The sequence below is a fragment of the Trichoderma reesei genome (genome assembly GCF_000167675.1).
Source record: "Trichoderma reesei QM6a unplaced genomic scaffold TRIREscaffold_2, whole genome shotgun sequence".
NCBI lineage: Eukaryota > Fungi > Ascomycota > Sordariomycetes > Hypocreales > Hypocreaceae > Trichoderma > Trichoderma reesei.
Window position 1 is genome coordinate 1,773,101 of NW_006711149.1, and position 27,766 is coordinate 1,800,866.

General features: G+C 55.4%; 8 protein-coding genes across 8 annotated transcripts; 4 read left to right on the plus strand and 4 right to left on the minus strand.

The window, feature by feature from the left end:
* Nucleotides 1-856: 856 nt before the first annotated feature.
* TRIREDRAFT_2433 (uncharacterized protein) lies at nt 857-1,711 on the plus strand (the record flags this gene model as incomplete). The annotated part of the gene is made up of 1 exon (XM_006961896.1): nt 857-1,711. One exon carries the CDS (start codon nt 857-859, stop codon nt 1,709-1,711), a length of 855 nt encoding a protein of 284 aa, XP_006961958.1.
* A 971-nt stretch (nt 1,712-2,682) lies between these two features.
* TRIREDRAFT_103949 (uncharacterized protein) lies at nt 2,683-4,471 on the minus strand (the record flags this gene model as incomplete). Its single annotated transcript, XM_006962380.1, has 2 exons — nt 2,683-3,882; nt 4,103-4,471. The coding sequence occupies 2 exons, from the start codon at nt 4,469-4,471 to the stop codon at nt 2,683-2,685; spliced, it is 1,569 nt and encodes a 522-aa protein (XP_006962442.1).
* Nucleotides 4,472-6,012: 1,541 nt separating this feature from the next.
* On the minus strand, nt 6,013-7,140 carry TRIREDRAFT_55226 (uncharacterized protein; the record flags this gene model as incomplete). Its single annotated transcript, XM_006962381.1, has 1 exon — nt 6,013-7,140. The coding sequence occupies one exon, from the start codon at nt 7,138-7,140 to the stop codon at nt 6,013-6,015; it is 1,128 nt and encodes a 375-aa protein (XP_006962443.1).
* Nucleotides 7,141-7,604: 464 nt separating this feature from the next.
* Nucleotides 7,605-8,501, plus strand: TRIREDRAFT_103951 (uncharacterized protein; the record flags this gene model as incomplete). The annotated part of the gene is made up of 2 exons (XM_006962167.1): nt 7,605-7,694; nt 7,821-8,501. 2 exons carry the CDS (start codon nt 7,605-7,607, stop codon nt 8,499-8,501), a joined length of 771 nt encoding a protein of 256 aa, XP_006962229.1.
* Nucleotides 8,502-9,119: 618 nt separating this feature from the next.
* Nucleotides 9,120-12,479, minus strand: TRIREDRAFT_55318 (adaptor protein complex alpha-adaptin subunit; the record flags this gene model as incomplete). The annotated part of the gene is made up of 4 exons (XM_006962382.1): nt 9,120-9,284; nt 9,536-11,490; nt 11,559-11,893; nt 11,983-12,479. The coding sequence occupies 4 exons, from the start codon at nt 12,477-12,479 to the stop codon at nt 9,120-9,122; spliced, it is 2,952 nt and encodes a 983-aa protein (XP_006962444.1).
* An 847-nt stretch (nt 12,480-13,326) lies between these two features.
* TRIREDRAFT_55205 (uncharacterized protein) lies at nt 13,327-14,490 on the plus strand (the record flags this gene model as incomplete). The annotated part of the gene is made up of 2 exons (XM_006962168.1): nt 13,327-13,590; nt 13,669-14,490. 2 exons carry the CDS (start codon nt 13,327-13,329, stop codon nt 14,488-14,490), a joined length of 1,086 nt encoding a protein of 361 aa, XP_006962230.1.
* Nucleotides 14,491-14,714: 224 nt separating this feature from the next.
* On the minus strand, nt 14,715-15,587 carry TRIREDRAFT_2439 (ARP2/3 complex protein; the record flags this gene model as incomplete). The annotated part of the gene is made up of 3 exons (XM_006961897.1): nt 14,715-14,940; nt 15,065-15,192; nt 15,333-15,587. 3 exons carry the CDS (start codon nt 15,585-15,587, stop codon nt 14,715-14,717), a joined length of 609 nt encoding a protein of 202 aa, XP_006961959.1.
* An 8,812-nt stretch (nt 15,588-24,399) lies between these two features.
* On the plus strand, nt 24,400-27,665 carry TRIREDRAFT_103959 (uncharacterized protein; the record flags this gene model as incomplete). The annotated part of the gene is made up of 6 exons (XM_006962169.1): nt 24,400-24,848; nt 25,000-25,042; nt 25,415-25,464; nt 26,227-26,257; nt 26,701-26,999; nt 27,485-27,665. The coding sequence occupies 6 exons, from the start codon at nt 24,400-24,402 to the stop codon at nt 27,663-27,665; spliced, it is 1,053 nt and encodes a 350-aa protein (XP_006962231.1).
* Between the last annotated feature and the right edge of the window lie 101 nt (nt 27,666-27,766).

Here is a 27,766-nt window from a genome sequence, read left to right on the forward strand (position 1 = left end):
AAAAGACGAGAAAAGAACAGAAACATTACGAGAAGCGTTGATGGCGTGGGGGAAGACACAGCACAAGGCCCCCCCATCAGCTTCTTCCAGCTGCAGAGACCTTCCAGCAATTACAAACAACCAAGATCTGGACCCTTCCCATCAAATCTGGATTTACGGTCTAGTAAAAAAAAAGAACAGTTCAACAGCTCCCAATACTAATACTAATCGAAAGCTTCCCGCGGCATCTTCCAACCAGATCCCGAGGCAGAGCCCACTTGGTAAGAATCCGATACATTGCATGCCAGCATCTTTTTCCCAATCACGCCTTTTTCTCTTTTTTTTCGGTCCTCCCCGCCGGCTTACATATACAACTTTGACACTTGCCAGCGGGAAACAAGAGAAGAGCGGCTAAATCCGGCACTTTGGGAACTTGTGTCTGTGGCATCATCAAACCGTATCAGGAAAGAAAAAAAAAAGTAGACTAGGAAGTTGAGATTCGGCATTCTCGCTTTAGTAAGCCAACACGCCTTACAAATGGCGTCCAGCGAATGGTGGAGCTCGGGTGTGACGTGCTTGCGGCCAAAGGGCGAAGATGGTCAGCGTCTAGACGTTCGTTGGAGGGGAAGTTGGATTTGAAATCGAGGAGCTGCGTATGGGGGTGACGGGAGTAGTATATATATATAAGACCTGATGGGAAGCTGGTTCTTCCGTTTGGACCATCGTCATTCCAATTGCATTGACATCATCATTGTTGCTGGTCGTTACCTATACATACCTTACCGTACGATAGCTACCACTTATACACCAAACCACCACCACAATCATCATCACTACCACTATCATCACCACCACCAGTATCATCTTCACCACCGCCATGGCCGTCATCACCAGCGTCCCCCGCGGCGACGTCACCGCCACCCTAAACTACTACACCGCCCCCGCCGACGGCTCCCAGCCCTACAACCTCGTCGGCGACGACCACCCCTCGGACCTCCCGCGCCGCAACTACGGCGACGACTTCCACGACGTCGTCATCCACGACATCCGCGGCCGCGAGGCCGACTTCACCCTCGACCGCGACGCCTTCCAGCTCGTCCAGAACGTCCCGCCCTCCGCAGAAAGGGACTTTGTCGACGACGAGTCCATCAAGAAGAACTACTACCCCGAGGTCGAGCAGCTGCTCCTGCAGCAGATTCCCGGCGCCGACAAGATCTACATCTTTGACCACACCATTCGGCGGTCGAGCCCGGATGCCCCGCGGAGCCCCGTCCTGCGCGTGCACATTGACCAGACGGCCGCCTCTGTCGAGAAGCGCGTGCGGCGATACTTTCCCGACGAGGCGGACGACCTCCTGCGGAACAAGCGCTACCGCATCGTCAACGTCTGGCGCACGCTCAACAAGAACCCCGTGGAGGCGAACCCGCTCGCCGTGGCGTCGACGTCTACCCTCGAGGACAAGGACGTGATTCCCATTTCGCACCGCTACTCGGATGGGTACATCGGCGAGACGGCCGCCATCAACTATAACCCTGGCCAGAAGTGGTATTACGCGAGCGGCATGACGGGGGACGAGAGGCTCTTGATTGAGTGCTTTGATAGCGAGTCGCTCAAGCCCGGGTCCAAGATTGGGGGCAGGGTGCCGCATACTGCGTTTAAGGATCCTAGGACGAGGGAGGATGCTGAGGGGAGGGAGAGCATTGAGGTGAGGGCTTTGGTGTTTGGCAACTAGAGAGGATTTATTGGCTGGGAGAAGAGCTTTGGGGCTTGCATGTAGATGGTTTTCCAATTTGAATGGTTTGCTTGGACATAATAGCGTTGCACATACAAGCTGAGAGACTGCGAGTCTATAATAACAGATGTTCATTCTGCTTTATTCGGGTTTCTGAGTTCCACCAAGACTACCCTCATGCTTGAGTGTTTTGCCATCGGCCGCGAATCAGTTTCACCCATTGAAACACAGGCAAAACAAGAACAAACCAATCGACAACAAGGAGAAGAAAGAGTAAAAAGAAGATAAAATAAGGAGGAAAACTTAAGGACAGGCCGTACTTTAACCAATCGCCAAGTGGTCTAAGCATCATTGTATAGAAACAGCAGGCCACAGAACTGACCCTTGCCCATCCCCTTGCTGCCATACGGAAAGGGAGAAACACATAGAGTAAAAGAGACATGACAAGCATCGCGAAGCACTGTGTACGTAACGAGGAGCCTTGAAATAGACTATGAAAACAATAAAGAAACAAAAATCTCGGATATCATCCTCTTTCGAACCCCAAGGGACTAGCAAGCCGCAGAGAACCAGAAAGTAGCTGAAACAACATAAGAACAAACAGGGGGGGCCTTGATGTTCCTCAACAAGGAACTGAAAGCCCTCGTAACTGTGAGGGTGTGTTGCAAGAGGGAAACCGCAGAGGGTCGGGGAGTGAGCTGCGCCCTCCCCTCCCTTTCCCTTAAGAGACGGGATATAGTAGTAGTATCGAGGTATAAAGTAAATAGAGAAAATCCCCAGACGCCAGCCGTCGCCTCGCCATGCCGTGAAATGCACATATTCTGTTAGTCGTTCATTTCCCGATTCCGTTTCCGTGTGCCATTTAAAAAAAGTGACTTTTGGTGTTTTTTTATCGCCTCTGCGAGAAGACAGTAACATGCAGGTTTATGCAACTTTAAGCGACCGATAAGATCCAGAGAAGTGCATGCTTTTCAGCCTCGGCGACCCTTGCCGCGGGCGCTGCCGGTGGTGCCCTGGCGGCTCATGGGGACGCCGCCCTGCCCGCTGTTCTGCCGGCTCATCGCGACGGGGCTGGACTGGTCGCGCAGGTTGCTCAGGGGGATGCCGAGGACGTCGCGGAGGTGCTCGGGGTCCTCGCGGGCGGCGCTGGTAAAGGCAACGTAGCGGCTCTGGTGGTACGGCACGGCGACGGCCTCGAGGACCTTGCGCAGGCCGCTGGGCGCATCCAGGTGGGCGCCGGGCTTGTGGGTCTGGTCGTACTGCTTGAAGAAGCTCATGACGGACAGGTCGGACGAGATGTCGTCTTGCGACAGCGGCACGGGGAAGTTCTGGTCCGAGGACCGCGGGTACGGCTTGAGGTACTGCTGGGGCACCGGGGGCGGCATCTTGGGCGGCTCCTGGGCGTGCATCAGGTCCAGGTTGGCGGGCAGCTCAAAGTTGGCGATGCCCTCGATGCCCAGGATCTTGTCGTCGAGGAAGTTTTGGCTGGCGCCGCCCCGGGTGCTGCGGGTGGCGTGCGAGACCTGGCGCTCCATCATGGGCGCGGCCGACGGCGGCTGCGACTCGGCGTCGTCCTTGTCGGCGTCGTTGCTCTCGGGGTTGCTCGGGGTGCTGCCGTCGCGCGACTCGCTGCCGTTGACGCGGTTGCGCAGGACGTACTGGTGGGCGGCCAGGGCGGCCGAGTTGTAGTGCAGCGACAGCTCCTTTTCCGTGAAGAGCTTGTCGATGCTGTACACGGGGCCGTTCTGCTTGGCGGCGGCGCGGGCCTTTTCCGACTGCCACAGGGGCGTGGTGCTGTTGGGATCGAGGGCCCGTCGCGACGGCGCCGGCGAGCCGTCGTCCTCGCCCGGGTTGCGCTTGCGCTTCTTGCCGTCGGCGAAGACCTGGAGCTCCTCGGCATCCTTGCGCAGGCGAGTCGCCCGCTTGCCGTGGGCGCCGCCGGGGCTGGCGGGGTTGGTGAGGCTGAACTGGCTGGGGTTGAGCAGCAGGGCGCTCGAGTCGTTGATCTCGAGCACTTCCTTTTCGCGGTTGAGCCGGTTCTTCTTCTGTGTGAGGCTGTTGATGAGCCGGTCGCGGAGCGTCTCCGTCAGGGCTCGGTGCTCCCGCTTGGCCGTCTCGACCTTGTACGCGTGCGTGTTTTTGTATTCCTGGACCTTGCGTTCGTACTCGTTCTGTTGGAGATGGTAAAAAAGATTAGCATTGGTGTGCCGTGGCGTGGTGCAAGCAAGATAGAGTAGAGAGAGAGAGAGAGAGAGGCCGTGAAGAAGCAGGGGAGGAAAAGAGCTGCGGCATGGCGGGCTGGCTGCAAAGAGAAAGAGTGGTGTTGCTCCCTCTTCACTCTCCCAACCCTGGGGCAAGCTGCACGTGGGCCGTATCACTGTTTCTGCTCACCTTGGACTGCACCAGCTGAAAGTCGCGGACCTCAATGAGATCCTCGACCTCGTCCATGAACTCGGGGAAGCGGATGCCCGCCATGTCGACGAGGCTGCGGGCGCCTTCGGCCAGCACCGGCGGCCCCTGGGCCTGCCTGTACTCGCGCAGCAGCTCGTCGGCCTTTTCGAGGGCGTTGACGGCGTAGGGGTCGAAGCGCTGGACGAGGCCGACCTCGTACTGGATCTTGGACAGCTGGTCGCGGTACGTCAGGTCCCGGTCGCGCTGCATCTTGTCGGACATGGTGGACAGGCGCTCGACGAGGACCTGGCGCTTGCGGTCACGCTTGGATTGCGAGGCCGGGGCTGGGGCTGGCGAAGGGCGGTCCATCTTGACGCCCACGGCGGAGGCGATTCCCTCGCTCGCCTCCATTGTGCGGGATGCAGAGGTGACGAGGTAGAGACGGTGATTTCAGGTGTCGAGAGAGAAGTGTGTATCAGGGAGGGAGGGAGAGAGACAGAGAGAGACAAAGAAGTCTGAGAGAGGTGGAAACGGGTCGTCGTCGGCTAAGAGCTTTGATTTTCGGTGTCGTAACAAGAGAGACCAGGCGCTGTGACGAGCAGCAAGACGGCGGTAATTCTGAGATGCTCACAGCAGGAAAACGAGCAGCAGAGTCAAAAACCGCCAGCAGCAGAAGCAGAAAGATTGCACCAAGAGCAGCAGGATCCGTCGCTTTGCGGTGTTGCGTCTGGAGGTTTTTGGAGCAGAGGGCTGGCTAGGGTCTTGCGTCTAGATGCTTTATGTAGAACTAAGGTAAGGTATGTAAGTCCGGGGGGGTCGTATTAGTGAGTGGTGTGTGGGCTCGTTGTTTTCTGCCGCCTAATTCTTCTGCTCACTTTGGCTTCACCTCACCTTGAACTCAGCTGCGAATGGGGGTGAAGCTCTGCGGCCATGGACGGGCTACTGGACAAGTCTAGAGCCGATAGAGACAATAGAGGCAATATTCGTTTTTTTCCCCCTCTCAATTGTATTGCACATGCAGAAAAAGGTGAGGCTCATTCTCCTCAACTTGTCGAAGCCTTGAACTTCACCTGTAGCGGCTCTTCCTCTTTCTGCCAAGGCGCAACAAGTACCTCCTAACTATGTAGGTACATCCCTCGTCTGCGTGCGACTGCTGCATGATTTGGTCACTGGTTCCATGCCCGTGCCCTCGCACTCCTTCGTCATCATTCTGCCACTCTGCCCTGCTCTTCTCAGCTACTAGTAGGTACATCTTACCTGTTTGCTCTTTTCCGGCAGCCAAATCAGCCCTCCCAAGAGAGCAGAAAAGGCAGCAAAAAAGGCACCTGCAATGCATGACCCAATCTGAGCAGCTTCACCGCCCGCCCGATCTGGATGCTTGCAAACGGAGTCAGTGATTGGCTCCGTGTCCAGAAAAGTGCCGCCGTAAGTCTTGAGTACATCTAATCTCGTCATCTCAACTGCTGCGGGCGCAAGTACTCTGTACTGGGCATTGCCGGTGCCAGTCAGAAAAAAAAAAAGGGACACAAGAGCCGGCGCACGTCTAATGGGCGCTATGCCCGATGTGGAAGCGATTTGGCGTCTTTTGCCTTTTGCGGCGTCATCGGAATTGAAATGCTTCCACTTGAGGTTTCTAAGGACTAAGGTACCTAGAGGTATTTGATATTACGGGTTGCTCTTCTGGAAGAATGACATCGATCCGTGACTTGGGCAGAGGGTTGAATTGTGTAGGTAAATTCAAGTCATCTTGGTACATCTATCAATAGCGGTTCAAAAGAGATACTGAATCAGTTCTGTAAACATTGAAAGAGCGATTGTGGTCATTGTCTATGGATGCAGGTATGCACTCCTCCCATAAGCCACGATATAGAATTCAAGGCTTCACAAGCCTCACCCTCAAAGTCGAGAGCTCACAAGCCACCGCGAAGCTTCTGCAGCTGGCTCATCAGCCCAAACCCAGCAGGCTGCGTCTCTCCAGCACCATCCCTAGCACTCGCAGCACTGCCACCACCGCGTGCTTGTTGGCTCGTCGTCGTCGTCGTCGTCGTCGTCGTCGTGACAGCAGCCTCACTCTTCTTCGCATCCAGCTCCTTGAGCAGCTCGCGATGCCTGTCCTCAACCATCTTGGCCAAGCTCTCAATGAATCTTGTCCGGCCCTTTTCCTCCGCCGTGCCGTTCCACACCGTCGCCAGCTTCTTGAGCTGCTCGATCCGCTCGGCTGCCTTTTCAATGCCCGAAACGGGGTCTTGCTTGTCGTGCAGCAGACCTGATATCTCGTCCCGTAGCTTCTGAAGAGTCTGTTGGCCCTTTTCCTCTGAGCTTTGTAGATCCGACCCTGGCTCCGGCGCGGATACGGACAGGAAGCCTGAGCTGACGGAGACTTCTGACGGTGGGAAACTGAACTCCATGGCGTCGCCGAATACCTTGATGACAGAGTCCAATCGCTCCCGGACGAGCGTGAGCGTCCTCAGCTGCTTGATAGACTCGGGCTCCTCTGCACCCTCCGGTTTCGCAGTCGTCTTTGCTTCCGACCCTTCTCCCCCTTCGTCCGCAGGCTTTTTTGTCTCCTCCTTCGGCTTCTTCCTCTCCCCCCCTTCCTCCTCTCTCTGCTGAGTCTTGGCCTCGCCCTCCTTGTTCAGCCCCCCCGGCACAAACATGCCAATCTGCTCCGCCAGCTTCTCAAACAGCAGCTCCTCCAGGCTCAGCGCCTCGCCCCTCAACATCTCGACCTCGTACGACATCCTGCCGCCGCTGCGGAGGATGTCGTCGGTGATTTGCGTCAGCGTGTCCGACAGCCGCGTGGTGTGGGCGTCGAGCTGCGAGAGCAGCGTCTGCGCCTGCGCGGCGAGGTCGGACAGCGGGACGGCGTTGTGGTTGGAGGGCATGGGGGACTTGAGGGTTAGGGGGGGCAGGCTGGTGTTGAGGTAGGCGGCTGGGTCAAAGGACGGGCTGAGGAAGGGCTGGAGGAAGGGGTCTGATGTGTGGTGGGATTTGGGCGGATAGGAGAGGGTGTTGTCTTGCTTGACGTCGGTGGCCATTGCGGATGATGGGGAGTTTCAATGAAGAAGTAGCGATATTGAAGCAATAGAGGACTCGAGAATATTAGGTGAGGTTTGGGTGAAAGTACAATCCAATTGCGATGGCGTCGTCTATGAGAACAGATTGTGTTGTAGTTGAATGCCCCAAATGAGAGTGAGGCCATCGCCGTATTACCGACATACCTACGTTAAGGTACATGTCACCAAGATACAGCCGACAATAACCCGACTTGCCATTCGCCCAATTGAATCCCCCTTCCAGGCTCTTCCATCCAATCAAATCTCCACCATCCCCAATTCTCACTAACAATTTCACTTACTCGATAGCCTCAAACCCATTGACTCACTCACTCACTGACCTTCACTAACCTTCACTTAAACCTCTCTCATCTCATCTCATCATCTCATCAACCCTCGTCCAATCCCATGCCTCTGTAGAAATGAGCACCGAAACCACCGAAGAAATGCGCATCGACCCCACCAGAGCCCAAGCTCTCATATCCCAGCTCAACGCCGTCAAGCAAACCATTGCAGCAGCGGCTCACGGAAGACCAGTAAGCACTATATAAACCCAATTCATCCCCTTTTCTTCATTCAACATTCTACTACATCACCAAAGACAATATCATCCAACCTCTCCAAACATAATTGATCAAAAGCTGACGCAATATCAAAAAAAGGTCCGCCTCGTCGCCGTCTCCAAACTAAAGCCAGCAAACGACATCCTCGCCCTCCACAACCCCCCCTCATCCCACACCCACTTTGGCGAAAACTACGCTCAGGAGCTCTCCCAAAAGGCAGCGCTTCTCCCGTCCTCCATCAACTGGCACTTCATCGGCGGCCTGCAGTCCACCCACTGCAAGCACCTCGCCCGCATCCCCAACCTCTTCTGCGTCTCCAGCGTCGACTCGTCCAAAAAGGCACACCTGCTCAGCAACGCCCGCGTCGCCGCCATCGCCGCCAATCCGGAAATCGCCAAGCTCGGCGTCCACGTCCAGGTCAACACCTCGGGCGAGGAGGCCAAGAGCGGCTGCGAGCCGGGCCAGGAGACGGTCGACCTGTGTCGCGAGATTGTCGAAAAGTGCCCTGGCTTGAAGTTCCTGGGGCTCATGACCATTGGCGCCATTGCGAGGAGCAAGGCCACCACGCCGGAGAATCAGAATGAGGACTTTGAGACGCTGAGGCAGCAGCGGGATTTGGTGGCCAAGGAGCTTGGCCTGGATCCTGGTGAGCTGGAGCTGAGCATGGGCATGAGCGAGGACTTTGAGGGCGCGATTGCGCAGGGGAGTACTGAGGTGAGGGTGGGAAGCACGATTTTCGGGCAGAGGCCGGCCAAGGCGGATGCCAAGATTAAGGAGTAGGACCTGTGAGAGAAGAGGAGGGATCTGTTTTTTATTTACGGAGTGAGAAAACCTCAGGCCAGGGGTTACTATGTAGCAGAAATTATCAAGCGCCTATATGATTTGTGATGCAGCTCGAGATGCCATAGCAAGCATACCCGCACTTAAACACACGTATACAAAGAAAAATAACTGGGCTAGAACAACCCAAACAAACGACTGAGACGAACCCCGAAGTTCCCATGCATAATATCAAGTATATTCACGACTTCCAGTGGGATCAGAGATGTGAAAGAAAAAGGGGGTAAAAATAAAAGAAGAAAGGCAGCCGCTTTCATAGGAGGCGCAAAAACCACTAAACTACATACATAGAACAATAAACTCGCCATCGTCCTCACTGGCTCATCCCTGCTTCCATCAGGCCTCTCTACCAAAGAGGACCCTTGCCCAAAGCACTTGGCCATCGTCCATCATACTTCCTCTCCCGAAATAAAACGCCAATATGCTTCCATGCGGTGCCAAGACATGTCCGAGTAGTCAGTCGTGTAATAGTTTGTGTCACATATGTCCAAGATAAATAAGGTTAGAAAAAGACAACCGTGGTTGTTTCGGGGGAATAAACAATAAGAATAATCATAGTTAGTTAACCATTACACTCCCAAAGGCGTCGGAAATGTCTTGTCGTGTCGGCGGCTCGTGTCTCTCGGGCAGCGTCGACACGCCGAGGGCGAGCCGATCTTGCATGAGCTTCAGGAGGACCTGTGGCACCGACTCGTCCGTGGCTCGGATCGTGAGTCGGATCATCTAGAGACAACTGCGTTAGCGACATCTTCATCAAAGACACCCATCTTGTTCGAACATGACGATAGCGGTCGGTAGATCAGGGCAAAGGTGGATAAATTTGTCTCATGACCAGAAAGTTCTGAAGTAGCAAATACTTTGATTTTGCAAAACATCATGTGGATAGGATCCCAGTATGGGTTGATATGTGAAGCAACAGGAGGCAAAAAAAAAAAAAAAAAAAAAAAAAAAAAAAAAAAAAAAAGGAAACTCACCTGAGTAGCATAATTGGGCTCCAGTCGCATCAGGCAGCCAAACTTGCCGCCCTCCGAGGTGTGAAGCACGCTGGCGCCGACAACGTTCTTAGGATTGGGATCAACCATGTCGAGGACACGCCATCGGAAGCCCTCGACCGTCGACAGCACAAACTTTTCGTTGAGTTCCCTGGCGCCGGTCTTGCCGCCGGTGAGGCCAAAGATTCCCTGTGCCTCTCGGGTGCCGCCGCCAATCTGCTTCCACCGCTTGAAAAAGTCCTCGGCCGAAAGCTCGGCCGGGTCCATGAACTTGTGGATGGTGACAGGCAGCTTCAGCGTGAGCGCCTGCAGCGCACCGGCCAGGTAGCTGACGCGCATCGTCGGGCTCTTCTCAAACACCTTCTTGGCCTCAAACATGATGACCTGCTGTGTCTGCGACCCCTGGCCGAGCGTGCTCTCCGGAAGACCCTTGACGTCCCAGGAGAGCTTGCCCTTTTCGCTCTCGTCCAGGTCCAGCGTCGTGGTAAAGGATGTGATGGTTCCGGGATTCTTGTTGCGGAAATACGCAATGAGGCAGGCCATCTGGCCGCGATACTCGGACCGGACACCAATCTGCAACTGCGCATCTTCGTACAAGACTCCCTCGGCCTTGAGCAAGAGCCTGTTGAAGCCCTTCTCCCACCCAGGTGACAGATGCGCCGCGCTGGCGAGGTTTGGTGCCTTTGTCGGCTTTTGGTCGGTCCCTGACGAGCTCAAGTCCAGACCTGCAAGGTCAGAGGCGCCGTTTGTGTGAGCTCCGTTGGCACCGTTGGCCTTGTTTCCGTTGAGCGGAACAGCAGAACTAAAGGTCCTCTTCAAACCACCAGGCTTGGCCATGTTGAGCTCCGCCTCCGTGTTGGCAGACTTGCCGCCGACAACCCACGTCCTCCGATCGCTCGTGCCGGCATGCTTTTGGTGCAGGCGAGACAGCAGGGCCGATTCTCGCTCGGGGAAGGGTGGCATTTCGTCGCACATTGTCCGCAGCAGGTCATCCGTCGGCATCGTCGCCAAGGTCAGGTACTCGCAGGCTCTCTGCTGCAGTTCAGAGTCCAGGGTGTGGCTGTAGACCTGGAAGACGTGGACGAGCTGCGGCTTGATCTCGGGGAACAGGTTGACGAATTTGATGAAGCAGGAAAGGATCATGGCGCGCGTGCTCGACGAGCATCCCGACAGCTTCTTCTGGAGCGCTAGGAACTGCTCAATAGGGCTGCACCGCTGCTGGTCCGCAATGAGATGGCCAAACTCGCCGAGGATGTAGGCGCCAATCTTGACCAGCGTCTCGTGGCAGATGTCGGCCCTGATGTGCTGAAGGGCAGTCTGGGCAGCGTAGACCTGGAGCTCCTCGTTGTTGGTGACAATCTGAATCACTCGCTGCCACACCTCGTCGCTGACATGGTCGCCGGCCATGGCAATCAGCCGCAAGGAGATGTCGACGTACCACTGCACGTCGGTGGCATACTTTTCCGTAAGGATGGCAATCTTAAGAACCATTTCCTCACGAATGGCAAAGTCTGCGTTCTGCAAAAAGTGCAGAAGCTCGCCCACCACGACCTGCGCATTCGAGGAGTCGCACATGCTGTAGAGGAGATCGAGACCCTTTCGGCGAACGCTAATGTCACGGTCCTTGAGAGAGCTGAGGATGATGTCCTGGTGCTGCTTAATCGGGATGAGGTTTTCGGATCTTGCGGCCAGATGGGTCATGGCCTCGAGGCCCAGGTATCGAACGTTGGTCTCCCTGCTCTGGATGAAGCGGCCGAGGCGAGACGAAATCTGCTTCATCAGGTCCTGCTCCGTGTCAAGGTGGATGATGAGGTTGATGGCCTCAAAGAGCACCGCATTTTGGGCGTTGTTCTGCTGCACGTTCTTGCTCGACTCCATGGCGAGGTTGAGAATCTTTTGCAGAGACTCTCGGATGAGCTCGCGCACGTGCGTATCCTCTATAACAGCAATCAGCATTGTGGCGTATTGAGGTTATTTGTTAAGAGACCAGCTCTTCTTCACGCACCTGAAGGGGGAAAGTATTGCAGCAGCCGCAGAAGCTTGACCTGCAGCCAAGGGCACGGGACCTTGTAGTACAGGTAGTCGGTGGTATACTCGCCGTCAATGAGGATGCGCTTGAGCTTCGCGGCCGCCTTGGCATATGCGCCCTTGTACTGCTCCAGGTCATCCTGAGCCAGCGTCATGACGAGAGAGGTGACGGACAGCGCAACGCCCAGGTCGTCGTCGTCCATGAGATGGATGATGCGCTCGGCCCACTGGGGCTGGACAATGTCCCGGTGCTTTCGGTACAGGCGCAGCAAGGTGAGGGCGGCCTTTTTCTTGACGAATGATTTGGAGGTCCTGGATCATCATGGCGAATTAGTACGCGGTTCTTGATTGCACTTCAGCTCGGGTAGGGTAAGGAATGGGGTAAGTTGTTGTGAACGTACGGCGAGATGAGCAGGCGGTGCACCTCTCCGCTCAGAGCCTCTCCCATCTCGCGGCCTCCGACATTGGCAATGGCATGCAGGGCCAGGCAGTTAAAGAGCTCGTTGTGGTCGAGCAGGTCCTTGCGGATGCTGTTGACGACGAGGTGCAGCAGCTCGTGCTTCTCGTGCAGGAACAGCGTCATGGCCAGGTAGCCAATCTGCTTCTCCGAGTACTTGCTGGCGGAGATGAGGTTGACGGCCTCGAGATGGCCAAAGTCGACATTCCACCCCAGGATGTAGATGTAGAGCAGCTTGCAGACGTATTTCTTCTTGTGGTAGCCGCTGAGGTTGCCGTCCTTGAACTTTTGGCGGATGTTGGCCAGCTCCTTGTTGATGCGCTTCTCCTCCAGCTCGCGGGCGCGCGCGTTGCGCAGGTCGGCGATGAACTGCACCAGGCCGCGCATGTTGGCATTGTTGCTGCTGGAGCGGCCGATCCAGCCTGATCCGGACGACGACATCGCGGGCTGTCTGGGTCGTGGGTTTGCTTCCTCGGTGGTCTAGCCGGCGCCCCCCCTATTTCGTCGGGCCTCCCGTTATGTGAGCTCGTCAATCGATGGGGGGTGGGAATGAGTCGCAGGGCAAGCTGCCGCAAGTGATTTTCGATCCTCAAACGTAGGCAAAGCCAAACAGTAGTCGCCTTATCGGGGAAATCGCATAGTCGGGCGGGCTCGTCTGCGTAGGTCTGGGCTATGCGGCGACAGTCGAGGCCGCTCGCGAGGCTTCAGGACTGGATATGTAATCCGTCCGTCTTGTTCGATAAGGCGCTGGCGGTCGTCACGGGGCAAAGGGAGGCTGCAAAAAAAGAGGAGTCAAGAGACCGATTAGATGCACGGTCAGAGGCCGTCACAGCAGGATTCCACAGCCGGGTGCGCCCAAAAGGAGCGAAACAGCGTCCAGCCGATGCGTGAAGCCGCCGTTGGGTCGTGATTTGCGAGGTCGAGAGTCGCGTCTCGCGGGCGGCTCGGAGGAGCTGCCAGGAAGTCCATCAAATGCTCCAATTGCAGGTCATGGCTGCAGCCTCTATAGCGGCCACAGCGGCCGTACCCGCTAAGTCTGCAACTGCCAGCGGCTGCAGCAGGTGCCTTGTGCCCTGTGGCGGGTGGCCCGTGCACCCCGAAGCCCTCTAAGAGATTGCTTTGATTGCCAATGGAACTCCGGATGGACATTTTTACTGATCGACATCACTACGAGATCGCTTCCATTCTGCTTTTTCTTACATACCTACATGCAATGATGCTCGTGGCTGGCGTCATTGTCCCGGCGTGAACAAACCAACTCGCTCCTGCAGATGAGCCCGAGCATGTCATGTCCACGTGTGCGCGCTCGTCTTCCATCGTGAGCTGGGCAAGCAGCCTTGCAAGGCCGGCCCCTCGCAAGAGCTCCCAGTTCGCACTCACAGCTGCCCCTCGCCGCGGCTATGCGGTCGCCTCCGGGTCGACTCGATTCCAAGTGTTCAATCGACGGACAAAATGGCTTCAGAAGGAGCGCGCAGCTTCCAATGCTGACGAGAGCCGCCAGGCGGACTATCTCAAGGACGAGGTGGCCGTGCGGCTCACGGAGAGGCTGTTGGTACGTCATCAATCAGCTCCCCCCCCCCTCCCTCCCAATATACCAGAAGCTCATTTCTCACGATTGAATGCTTGACAGGACATCAATCGGCACTTCCCCAAGGCTCTCGACCTCGGCGCAAATTCCTGCAACGTCGCAAAGGCCCTGACGCGCGACAATCCCGATCCCGACCCAAACACTCCCACGTCACCACCGCTGGCGTCCCGCATCGGCGAGCTCATCGCAACCGACTCCTCCGAGACGAGGCTCTACCGCGATGCCGATCACGACTTCAACGCCAAGCTCAACATGACCCGCCAGGTGGTCGACGACGAGGAGACAATCGCCTTCGAGCCCGAGTCGTTCGACCTCGTGCTGAGCTCCCTCAGCCTGCACTGGATCAACGACCTCCCCGGCGTGCTGGCCCAGATCAACAACATCCTCAAGCCGGACAGCCCCTTCATCGGCGCCATGCTCGGCGGCGACACCCTGTTCGAGCTGCGCACGTCGCTGCAGCTGGCGGAGCTCGAGCGCAGAGGCGGCATGTCCCCCCACGTGTCGCCGCTGGCCGACGTGCGTGACGTGGGCGGCCTGCTGCAGAAGGCCGGCTTCAAGATGCTGACGGTCGACGTCGACGACATCATTGTCGACTACCCCGACATGTTTGCCCTGATGCAGGACCTGCAGGCCATGGGCGAGAGCAATGCCATCTTGAACCGCGAGATGGGGCCGATCCGGAGGGACGTGCTGGTTGCCGGCGACGCCATCTACCGGGCCTTGCACGGCAATCCGGACGGATCGATTCCCGCTACATTCAGGATCATATACATGATTGGCTGGCGTGAGGGAGAGAACCAGCCGAAGCCGCTGGCTAGAGGAAGCGGGCAGACGAGTCTCAAGGATATATTGGAGAATAAATAAGACGAGAATATGTATCAGCGGTACAGCATTGTATAAACGGCGGAAATCGTACACTCTTTTGCACAGGTCAAATGAGACATTGACCGGCCATTGGATAGCCATGTACATGTAATAAGTAATTGTGTCATTGTGAAAAGAGTAAAGCAAACTCCAACGGCCCCCGTTTCTATACATCGCTTCCTCCGCATACTTCACCCCCCCTATTTACCTATATAAACACCCATTCATACCCTCCGCCAGTCCGTCATCGTCCGGCCAATGCATCCCAGCCCGGCAACCTCCACCAGCTTCTCATGCCAGCTCAGCAGCACGCTCATGGCGGCCGACGCGGGCTCGTTGGACACGCCGGGCCGTGAGCCGATCTGGCTGAAGCCGGTGGACTGGGGCGTCATCTTGGCGGGGGACTTGAGTCCTGCGGCGGCGGGCACTCCGCTGGCCATTCCCTTGTAGCTGGAGGGGCGCACACAAGCTCCCATCAGTTGGTGTTCTCTTCGTTTTCGAAAAGGTGGGGGAGGGGGGGTTATGTCGTTGTCGTCGTTGTTGTGGCGGTGGTGGTGGTAAAGACAAGACTCACATGTACTTCATGAGGACGTCGAGGAGCTCGCTTCCGCCGGGGGCCGCGTAGATTCCCCTGAGCAGGGGCGTCATGTCGCTCGCCTTGATGGACTGCAGGACCTCGATGATAGTCTGCAAATGCGCCTCCTATTGCACCAACAGAAACCCAAACGTCAGCCCAATCGTCCCCGGTCAATGCCAAATCCGACCGCGTCGTCCCCAGCAATATGAATAAGCCAAAGGGGGGAGTGAATAATGGACAAGTTTCTTCCAGAGAGGGTGCACACCTTTGCAGCATCCGTCCCGTTATACACGGGCGTCTCGAGACAGCTCCTCAGCGCGCCCTCGGCGTCGCCCCCCCTCAGCAGCTGCCGCACCTGCGAGGCCAGCGCGCGGACGTCGGCCTCGGCGATCTCGGGCTGCGGCGGGCGCAGCGTCGACGTGTCAAAGTTGACGCTCGAGTCCTCGGTCAGGATGTCGATGTTGACGGTGCGCCAGGCGTCGCTGAGGGAGGCGGCGGTGTGGTGCTGGATGATGGACATGCTGGGCGGTTTTGTGTCTGTGTCTCTTGGTCGGGTCGTGTCTCGTGTAGTAGAGGGGGGTTATGTCTCTGATTTCGGGGGGCGGAGGAGGGGCGTGCTATCGAGGAGGTGAGGAGAGGTGAGGCGTCTTGGGCGGACGAGTTGGCGGAGAGCGAAGATGGGAGAGTAGAGAGAGAGAGAGAGAGAGGCTGGAGCTCTTGGGTGTTGAGGCTGGAGCTTCCGGATGCTGCGTCACGGAGGGGCTGTGGGGGAGATGCCTGCGTTTGGGCGTTAGCGGGTACTTGTAGGCGCACTGTAGTGCTGGTGTGTCTTTCTGTACCTGTTAAACGTGTTCAGGGACGGAATCAGTGTGAATTGGCCTCAAACATAAGGTAATGTCAGCTTAAACGATGGCAAATTGAATGATGGCAGCTTCAACTGACATATCTCTTCTTGAGCAAGTTTGCCATGGGAATATAGGGGTAGTTTAAGCACCTGCAAGACGGTCAATGGTGGACAAGTAGCTCCAACTTCAAACTGGTGATAAGCCACCGAACAACTACACCTTACCTCATAGCAAGGTAGAGAAAGACCACGCAGGCGGAATCCATAAAAGACAACTTACAGAATAGAGTCAGGAGTCAGTAAAGATTCATCACAGCCATGTCCTATCATACCAAGTGCAGCAATCTAGCCTTGTTTCCCCCAAGCACCTCTTCAGCCCTGGCAAGCTTCAATTCCTTCACCACCTCGTACCTGCATAGATACCCTGTAGACGCAACTCCATTCTCATCCCTTCCTCATCACCCAAAGACATGACCCGTACATAGACGTCAGCCCTCGTTCGTCGCTTTCCAACACGCCAGGCTCCAAGTATGCCCATCTCTCTAGATCATGATATCCCCTGCTATCAAGATGCCACAATGCTCATGTCGAGACCACAGCACGAAGTAGCCTCTCGAGCTGATACATTGACAGTGTACGTCCTTAATCTTCTTCACAGCTTCAACAGGCGAGCAATTTCAACGGACAACCTTAAAACAGGTCACTCTCAGACTCAGAAATGTCCTCAACCCGGCTCCCATGAATAGCCGATTTGCAGCAAAAGCCTCTACCTCACCTAGTAGCTTCAGCTTTCAATACCACCACAGACGTATATATCACGTTCGCTGACGTGGTGAGTCAACGTACTTGATATTTACAGATGGGAATTCCTGAAGCGACAGAGTATACCACTTGAAGTCGTCAAGTTCCGTCGCTAATGCTCTCCAGCACAATACAAAGTCAACACTTGGTAATAAACACACTGCCTGCTACCAACATACCTTAATCTTACACACGACGTCTGCCATACCTAATGCCCATACCTCATCATATGGCCTTGCTCGGCACAAACTGCAGTCGTGCCATCTCCTAACCGTTCCCCTTTCCAGAGTCATGATGCAACTTTCACATCAAAAGCCAAGTAACATCAAGCTCGCCGAGCTCTTCTCGAGCCACCATGACAAGTCTCCAGCTGCTGTCAAGCATATCCCTTCAACGCCATCAAGCCAACGAAGGAAAGGTTCCCCCTACTATTTGCACGCAAAAGCACCCATTCCCCTTACTCAACCCAGCTCCTGTTGCTATTCTTCCCAATCCTTCGAACCGAGAACCACACCGAAACTATTGAAATATCGCCAAAACCTGCCCGCCACAACTGACACGTCCCCATGCCTCGTACGAGCCGCACGCTGCTAACCGTGAATTCCCATCCATGGCCTCATATTGACGCCCTCAGCAACCACAAAACTATCCCCAAGAGCATACTCACCGGGGGAAAATGTCTCTGAGCCGGCCTGCCTCGACGGCCGGCGGCAGCACCGAGGGTCACACCATGACATGACTTTTCCATGTGACGTGGCGTGTTCCACTGACTGTCTCTCTCTTCATCTTCAACAAAGATGATAGAGGCTTGCTCACTTGTCAAGGCCATCCCTGTTCTCCTGGATATCGAATCATCATGGCATGCCGCAAGTTCAATGACAGCCGTTGTATGTAGTACCTGCACGTAGCCCACGCTTCCGCATGGGACGAACGGGAAAGAGTCACACAAAGCCACCCTTGCATCCCATCGCATACGAATGCTTCTCTCGAATGCTTCCAGAACACGTTCTCGAATGCCGAGATTGGCCGCCATACACGGGTTCTTCCGCAATTGGCAATGGTATTACCAGTACTGCCGACTCATATGAAGGGCCAAGCACATGACCAGGGCAGTAGCAGCATCTCCAATATACATAGTACTACGCTCCCGGCCCTCACTGCCTAGCTTCCCCGACAATACAGATCGTGACAGGTGACCAGAGGGGGGGCTTCTAGAAGTCAGAAAGACTGGTTCGTCCTCCACCATTATTATTCGTGCCCACCGAAGCGAAACGGCCTCATTCAGACAAACCCCCCCCCCCTTGCTAGCACGGGGCTGTTACGGCCGATGGTTATCAGCGAGCTCTGCCGCGCGCCGGCCAGCCTCCATCCGCTGTCCTGGCTGTTGGGTCGGACAGGGAAGTCAATCCCTTCGCTTCTTCTTCTTCTTCTTCTTTCTGCTTCTTCGTCTCTCTCCATCGGGCTGCTAGTAGTACTAGAAACTCGGTTGCCCAGGGGAACATTCCCAGGCGGAAGCGCTCCCCGGCGCCAATGACCCTAGGGGAATCGTTGGGAAACCCGCCCTGATGGATTTGGTGAAATCCTAGTCCCCGGGCAAACGCACTTGGCACTCAGTAACCGAGGGAGATTGCCTGGATCCAGCACGCCGGAGATGCATTAGGAGAGATTGCTTGTATGTACATCCCAGACTGGCCTTACGATCTCTTTGACATCCTAACGCTCAGGTGATTGTTGACATTGTATTGAGTATGAAAGTTGAATGAACACTTCGGACCCGCACACAGTCACGCCGTTTCGGTGGCGTTTGACAACCCCCATGCTTGAAGAAGAAACATTGGAGACATGGGTCCCGGGGAAGGGGGGAGAAACGTGGCACTGGCTTGGTGGCTTTTGCCAAATCCAGCAGCAGTTGTGCCTGAATGCCAATTAGCTGCCCTGAATCGCATCGCTGTTGTTCTTGAAACGGCCACTTGCACGGCGCGGCTCTTGCTGCCGGTTCCCCTTTGACGGCATCATCCGTAATAAACCGCAGAGGCATGCTCGTGTTCGTAAGAAGCAGGCGCTTCGTCGCCAGGGCATGCATGATTCTCAACCCACGGCGATGCAGAAACGGGGAAAGAGGCCAAGGGTCCAGACTCCAGACGCAGCATTTCTCCGGCTCCATCTCTCAGCTCAAGATGCGGCGAGGCGAACACGGCGATACCGTCCTGCATGCGTGCCAGACGCATTGCCGTGCTCCGTAATCCTGCTGCTGCTCCGTGCTTGACAGCGACACAATCAATGCCGGTCCGTCCCTTCTCCATGATGTTGTCGACTCGCGAGTCATCGCACGGGAACCTCAAGGGGGGACCACTGATGCAAATGGATGGCATCTGTCGTGTGCACTCATGTAGGCATGTACACACGCTGTACGAATACGACTCGTCGAGATTGGCCGCAATCTTGCTCTAAACCGCTAGCAGCAATCTTGGTGTGCTTCTGGCGATTGTTTCATTTGATGACGGCTGGGCCACGCATTCCGCTGCCATTTCCAAAAGTTGGTAACCAACCACAGGCCTTGCTTGTTTGACCTCATCTCACCGGCGGAAGAGCATCCGGTGCAGGGATCGATGGCCAGGCTGCGCCGTTTTCTCAAGCTTGTATTAGCAACGAAACGTAATAGTACTTGTTGCTTCCTTTCAAATTGCCCAAAGGTCGTCGGCTGAGTGCTGCACGAATCGACGATGCTAGTAGTACTCCATTATCGCCCTGCAGGTATTGCTGTGAGCAAGGGTCGAATATGCGGATAACGGCTGACAGGGTGCAACCGAGCGTCCGCTGAAGATTCTGCCAGGCGTAGCTATTTCCAAATCCACTTGGCTGATCACAAACACGGGGCATGCTGGGGATTTCTCAGCGTTCAACACTCACGACTCCAGTATGGCGCGAGTCCCCCTGGGTATGGGTGTACCTGAGAGTCGGCATGAACATGGGACGGGGCCGCAGATGCCTGCAGAGCATTTGGAGTCGAGAAGCACCCCGTATGTACTGGCACAGGATTGTTCAATATCAGAGCGGTGCCGCGATGTATCGTGTCGTCGTGTGCGCGAACCGTGAACCTTGACTCTGCAATAGCCATCTATATGCCGCCACATGCATGCTACGCCGCGGCTGTAGAGCACTTGAGAAGCCATTTGGGTGGATCTCACCCGAGAACTGACACGTCTTGTCCTTGCTGTCAACAGAAGACACCCTCTCACTGCTGCTCCAGGTCATATTGCCGTCGTCTCGTTGTTGCCCAGCCGCTTCCCTGGCGCGACAAAGACCCATGGCGACAACGGATAGGTTCCGGCCTGTGAATTGTGCTCCGCTACGTGTCAAGAGTAGAGCCGTGCCGGGATTCCTCTGTCTTCCGTGCGGACGGCAGAAAGGCGACAGTTGGCCGAAGTTTGAGTGGAACGGACCGATCGTCGATGTGTTGTACTCCGTGCAGAACAAGCTACAAGCCCTCACCCCCCCAGCCCCTAGTTCTATCGACGGCGACAAGTCATGGGACCCTTGTGCCTCACCAAGGTCACCAAGAGCCCTCCTATGAACAAGCGGCCGAGCAAATGTTCGCACTGTCGACAAGTCCCCTCGGTCCATGTTTCGAGAATGAACGGAGTCTGTGGGGAACCCCAATCTCGGAAGGGCGTTTCCATCTTCTAGAAAGCTTCCACAGACACAGGACAGAGGACGCATAACATCAGGGGAGAGACCGGAGAGACCCTGGGTGACGCTGCAGAGTGCTGCCGAAGCCAGCCCTGCCGTTCGCCTTCTGTCCGCTGCCTGAAATGCGGGTTTTGGTGCCCCGTACTGTACTCCTGGAACAGAGGGAGAAGCTTGGAAGAAGCTCTGCTGTGGACCACAGCTTGCCAAGGGCACGTTGCACCCAGCAGCAAGCACTCCGTATGAGCATTCCGTCCTTGTTCTGGAAACGGCTGCTCCCCCTCCCCTGCGGACGCTTCGTACAAATCACCTTGTGCGACTTTGTGCAACTAGTCCTGCAGGCCCAAGGCATACAGGGCCGTCGCATAGCTTCGAGAAGGATTTCCATGCAGCTGGTCAGGCATTGGGGCGACCGACATGGCAAACGCGGATAGCTGAAGGAAGACTGCACATGTACAGCATGTTTGTCTGCTTCGCAAGCCTCTTTCGCCTCGCTCGGGAAGCTGAGGAATAGCGCGCAAAGCCATTCGGCACCCGAAACCTGGTAAATGCAGTCTAGACTGCTCTACCGCCATCCTCTCGCAGGAGGGATTGATGAAGATGTCGACAGACTGATTGCGGGAGGTCAATTCCGGTGGCCCGCCTGCGGTTGGTGCAACCACTCGCTCCGCGTCGGCTCCATCAGGCGCAGCAGAAGACGGATTCGCTGCTGAACAGCTCGGCGCGACCAGCTTGCTAACGAGCCTTCGATTCCGTTACATTCAGCTAGCAACGTCCAGATCCCTGGGACGGTTTACTACAGGCGCGGGCCGAGTAGAATCTCCGAGACTATCACCAGATAGGCGATGGACGGTCATATCCGCCTTGACGTGGCACAGGACGGAGTCGTGACGGCGGGCTCTGTGCTGGGAGACAAACAAACGCTGTGCCACTGACTGGCACATGCATATTGCCATGCTTCATGTGTGGTATTCCAAACGCGGCCTTGTGCAGCCACTCGACCTGCCATGCTGTTGCTGCTGCTGCTGCTGCTTGATAACCTGGCAAGGGGCTGCACGAGCAAGGCCCTGTGGCCAAGCTGCGTCGTATCCACTGCAGGCCTTGGATTGCCCTGGACTGCCTTGGTTTGAGGATGATGCGACGCTCGCATCATGGTCGATCAGGGACGCCCAATGGTGGACATCGGCGAAGGCCCTTTTGCCTTGCTTGCCTGGGCAAATGCTTGTTCACGGCCAGCAACCCTGGGCTGGTGCTCCTTTGGTCGGTACACGTATGCAATTCTCTGCAGTCTCCCTTATTGCAATGCCAATGCATCTCCGTGTATTCGGAGAAAGCCGACGAGGCAACAGCTGAGGAGCGGCACTTCTCCTTAATGCCGGCATAGGGGTCTTCGGGACGATCGTGGCCTGAACCGAAGCCCAGCGAGGTTGACAAGCATTGGATGTCGAAACAAGCACCGTGCGGAAGAGTCAATTACCCTGAAAGATGCTGCGGAGTGCTCCGATGACCAGTCTGTAGTATGTAGGGAGGTAAGGTATGAGCATAATGCATTTGATCGTTCACCAAGAGAAGACACCTTGATATGGATCTTGTGTTTTGGTGAGGACCTGGGCGGTGAAGCATAATGCTGCAGGAGACACCCTGGGTTCATGCCTGTTGCTTTTGTCCGTTGGAGGCAGGAGCGTGCGAGGTAACCGCAACCCACGAAATTCCCACGAGCTGCAATTCTTCCAGAATTGTACTGAAGGGCACACTTCGTATCACTGGGCCAATGACATCAATGGTACGATTGACAGACATTGATCTGGTAGGGCCATCACGGAGGTGGCACGATTCAAAGGCCGTCACTCTATTCTAGGTTAGCAGTGCACAGCTGGTGTTATCCAGAGAGAGGCACAGAAGCTGAGCAGTAGCACTTTAGCTTTTACGTCTCAGCCGAGCAAGGAAAGACAGAAGCGGGCTGCTATCAGATGAACTTCGTCTTGCCGGCAGATGGATCAATGTCACCTGCACTTCCCGCTCTGCAGGTAACACGGCACATGCAATAGCGCTGCTACCTTATTCCCTACCGTGTCCCCATCATGCAAGTGCCGCGCAAGTACATCGAATTCAAGGGTGGAAACACAGGGCATCTGGGAAGGGTAGACCAGGAGAGCTGGAACCCCCCCCCCCCCCCCCCCCCCCCCCCCCCTCCCCTCGCCCCTACAGTACAGTGCAGCAGCCCTGTCGAATCAAACGACAATCATGCCAACTGAGATCGGAGCTGAAAGGGAGGACAACAACGCAAGTCAGTTGCGGCGTTTCGTGGCGCCCAAATTCTCACAGCAAAAGCAAGTACAAACACGGCACCGGGGAGCTCAGGCACGGCCGTCCGAGGAAGCTAAGGTACCTAGGTAAGTATAAGTGAGCAAGGGGAGCTGGAGGCGTGTCGATGAGAAAACGCCACCACCACCAAGCCCAGGCAATTGTGAAACTCCCTTTGCCTGCCAAGGTATACCGGCCTGGATGTGCCGTTTCTGATGTATCTCTTCTCACTTGCCACCTTGATTCTTGTTACCTCTTATGATTCCTTTTCTTTTTTTCTCGGGACGGTTGATTAGGGTGTTAGACATGCGGCCGTTTCCCTGTTGATCCTCTCGCCGTTCGTCTATCATGTACCTCTGGAGCCAGTACATAGCAGCTCTGGACCCAGCCTAAAAGCAGTGGAAATTGGCCCGGAACCGCTCCCGCGGGACACGGACCGAGACACGGCGGCAAAAGAATAACAAGAAAGCAGAAGAAAAAAAAAAAAAGGAAAAAGCCGAGAGGGGGACGGGGTTTGCAATGACTCGGGATCGGCGGGAGGGAACGGTGCCACGGCAAACAGGTGGTAATAACAGCAGCAGCAGCTGCCGCGGCGTGTGCATACAGGTACTGGGTAATTCTCACGGCAAGGTTAGGTATGGGATGTTGGACTTACTCGTAGGCAGATGGGCACATTTGTCTCATCTCTCCTTGCAATTCGCCACTGCAGCCGTTTATTCTGGGGCCGAAAGTTGATGTCTCTGTGATTGATCGATTGCCCAAGTGTATGTACTTGCAGCCTGGGGTTGGGTAAGTCATGTTCCGAGCGAGCGGAAGTTCAGCCGACGATGCTGCCGCAGCAGCAAGCTTAGCAGCAGCAAGCTTAGCAGCAGCAAGCGTGAGCCGCATCTTGCCTCTGCAAGGGAGTCAAAATTGCTGCTTAACACGGAATAGCACAAAACTCGAAGTATCAGCCAAATAGATTCACCCAGTATTAGAAGATAAAGCGAGGGGGAAAAATGCTGGTACAGACGGCACGCAGCTGACCGAGCAGCTTGGCCTCTCACGGCCTTCGCCTCGAGCCTGTTTGCATTGACGCTGCGAGCGAGCTTGCTTCTAAGCCGTCGGGGGGTACGAAAGTACCTACATGGAACAGATTACAGTAATAGCACGGCCGGCTCCGTTTCTAGAAGACTTCTGTTGCAGCGGGACGAATTCGAAGCTACCGTTTCGGGTAGATGCGCTATGCTGAGTGCGACATAGCGCCTAAGTTGGGGGACACTAGATGGGCAAAAGAGCTGGAACTGCAATGTAATAACAGTTCCGTAAGGGGACTAGCTGGATGAAGCACCTACTAGTAATGCAAAGGCGGGAAAAGAAGGAACTTAAAGTAGCGCCTGGACTGTGGATTTATCGGGGGACTTTTCTCTATGGATGGAGCTCTCGGGGAGGAGTTCTGTTGTCCAATTCCCAGGTTGCCGTAGGAGGCAGTGGAAAGAGTTTGAAGGTACAAGTAGCTTGGCCTACCAGGTAGGTAGGTAGGTAGCGTAAAACACATGTATGTGGCTCGTTTGCATGTCCCGTCGTTTACTGTGATGCCGTTTCCTCGGGTCTCTTCCCCTGGATCTGTCATCTCCTTTGGTTTGGTCCCGTCATCCGAAGAGCCTAGACACGAACCCGAAAAATGACAGAGACGGGATGGAAAAAGAAAACAATAATGAAGCACAAGAAAATCACCAGCCAACAGGGAGACGAAAAATACAGCAGAATTCTCAGAGAGAAAAGTGCCGCTATCTCCCCTCCCCTTGGCTGGCTCCCTGGGAGGAGCCCTGTCTTACCCGGCCTGGAGCTCCGGGGAGCTGATGCCGGCGCGACGGAAGGGCTCTGGAACAAGCAAGGCGCAGGACCAGTAGCAGGACCACCAGCAGCAGCAGCAAGCGGCTTCCTCCAGGACCTGCAGGACCCTGCATGCAACAGCTACATGCAAGATACATGCATGATCGGGGGTGCAAATACCGTTCCCGTGCGGACGGTGCCTGCAGGAAACAAGTACCGTTTCCGTTCATGGACACGGATGGGGGTGGTGGTGGTGCAGGCAGAAGAGGGACAGGAGTCTGGTAGCTGCTCCACTAATGAGGCTCTCTCGTCAGGGAGTGATTTGCCTGGGTAACTACCTAGACTAGCTGCCTGCAAAGTGCGGCCGGTCAGGACGGGACCTTTTCTCTCCCCCTTCGTTCCTGAACCAGGTACACGGTGCCGGGAGAATGCCTGGGGCTGCTGGACTCGGGCAATTGGTATTAGGTACGTGGATAATTAGAGTAGGTTCCTCTGGCTCGCTCGCTCTGTTTTTCGCGGATACGGTAAGATGGCCGATGGATCGAGGCTTGGATCAAACGTTGTTTCTCGCGTGTCCGGGCTGTAAATTGATGAACACGCCACGGCGGTGGTACCCGAGGGTTGGACATGTCGTCTGAAGTTGCTGTGATCTTGTGCGACATGTTGCTGAAGAGATACAGCGAGGTATTATTTGATGTACATTGATGTGCACGAGTAATTAGGTAGGTAGTGCCAGGGCGCATGTCTGACGGCATAATGTTGCCTGAGTGACTGACTCCAATGACAGACGGACTGACGGCATCATTGTAACGGCTTCCATTAATAGCAGCTGCGGTGCCTGGCGACAGTATCCAATACATCTACAGTATGAGTACCTACTTACGCCAATGATACAGTCGTATGTAGGAGGTATCGAGTCCAACTTACTCGCACTGCATAAGGTCAGGTAAGGTAAGGCAAGGCAGCTGGCACAAAACTCTCGACTCGATAATACGAGGCACCCTCTGGAGCATGAATAGAGTTGCAGCCCAGCGTTTTGGGTCGGGCTGACCAGGGGCGTGGCGGCGTGAAGCTCCAGCTCGCCTCGACCTGCTGCTGACATTTAGGTAGGTACTATGGATAGCTCCTCTCCAGGGCTGTCTGTACAGGTACGCATCCATCATGTAGAACCTTGAAAGCGACGCGCGGCGGTTGAATTTGGATGCACTGGATTTGGATGGATTGGATGGATGCCACAGCACATGCTCCCAGCGCCCCGGACGGGCTGCCTCGGGAGCTACAGTGGCCGCAGCGCCTGTAATACAGCGCAGCTCGCCTCACACCAGCCGCTTGCACTACTAGGTAGCCTGTGGCTTCCATAGGAAGGTAGGAGGTGGGTGCTCCTGACCTCAATGACTGGAAGGTCCCAGCCATGACCAGCATCTCCTGGTCTCCATCAGAATGGCTTCATCTCTCTCTCTCTCTCTCTCTCTCTCTCTCTCTTTCTCTCCTCCCACACCAGCGATTGAATCAATATGCCTGCGGCTCCACCGTCCGCGCCGCCGACATGGTTTGACCAGGGCTGCAGGGCTCCACTGTTCCAGGAACGAAAAAAAGACATCATGGGTCTGCATATGATGCCTCGCCCCCCCAACCAAAGTGACAGCTGCCGCGGATGCAAGGCCTGGATGCAATGTTGTACTGGTGTATGTACTTACACAAGGTACAGTAGATGCAGCCTCCAGAACCAGACGGACAGGGTATGTACATGATGGCATCCATCCCTGCCCATCCCGGTACCCTCCTTTTCCCCTGGCTCCCTTGTCGCTCCCACAGAGCCGGGCCTAAGACGGGCAATTTTGGCATCCATCCCTCTGGAACGTCGTCTTTTTTTTTTTTCGCCTGGGATTCCGCCGCCAGACGAGGTATACCGGTACCTTGGAAGCGTCTGGTGTGTCGTTTTTGTTTTTGCTTGTGTTTCTCCTGGACCAAAGGTTCCTTTTTTTCCTTGCGAGTGTTTGTTTGCATCGAGAAGGAAAGGAAAAGAGAGACGAGTCTTGTCTTGTCGCAACTCAATACCTACAAAAGGGCTCCCTCCCTCCCCCTCCCGATTCTCTTCATCCAACCTCTCCCATTCCTCAACAGGCAATACAATCAATACAAACACTCTCTCATACACACACAAACACACACTACTCAACAGTCTGTCTCCCTCGGCCAACTTATACACCAGAGCAGCAGCGTCAATCCTGTTCGCGCTCTCCAGGCACAAGCACAACAGCAACACGACACCCAAGCCCTCTTCATCTCATCTCATCTCATCTCATACACCTCTCGGGTCTCCACACCTCACTCACACACCTCACACACCTACTACTACTACCTACTTACACACTTGCTCACGCTCACTCTCACCCTCCGTCCGTTCCTTTTTTCCTCCCTGTGCTGGCCCGAATACGGCACACACCCCATTATCCACACAGTTTCTCGCACCAGCGTCAGGTACCCGTGTCCGGCTCTCTCTTAGCGGCGTATCCGATTGCCCTCCACAGCGACTTGTGCGCTCCCGTTTAATTAATTGCCTACCAAGAGCTTGCCGTTCGTCAACAAGGGCCCCTATTCCCTTAATTCCTACGGCTTCCATCGAAAAGGCTGTTTGATCTTTTTTTGTTTATTTATTCCTCTCGCTCCCCGCCTCCGGTTTTCTGGTTTCGACCATCATCTCTCTTAATCCCTTTGCGTCTCTTTTGCCTTGTTACACTCTCTTTACTTGCGCGCCGGCGTCCACGAAACAACACATCAGTCCACTCCTTTGGCTCTTGAAAAGACTCGTCATCACTCTCTCGACTTAATCTAATACTACGCCCTCTGGCAATTCACGCTCTCTCGCACACACACGCACAGCTGCTTCGTCATCCATCTTTTGACGAACATTCCAAACACTGCCTCATACTACTACTACACCCTCTTAATGTAAGTCGACGCAGATACACATTTGGCCCTTCCACCTCCTCGATCCCGCCCTTGCTAACAAACATGCCCTCTGCAGAAGCTCACCTTCACACCACCAGCAAAATGATTGAGTCCTGCTCCAAGCCCACCAACTTCGGCCGTGGCGCCTACGACACCACTGGCCTCCCCAAGCCTCCTCCTCCTCAGCCTCAGTAAATGGGGACGCGACCTCATGGGATTCCGGCAATGCTCAACACCAAGAATGCGGCCCACGCCCCCATCCTCCTTCTCTTCGTCTTCACCCGTTTTCCGAGGCT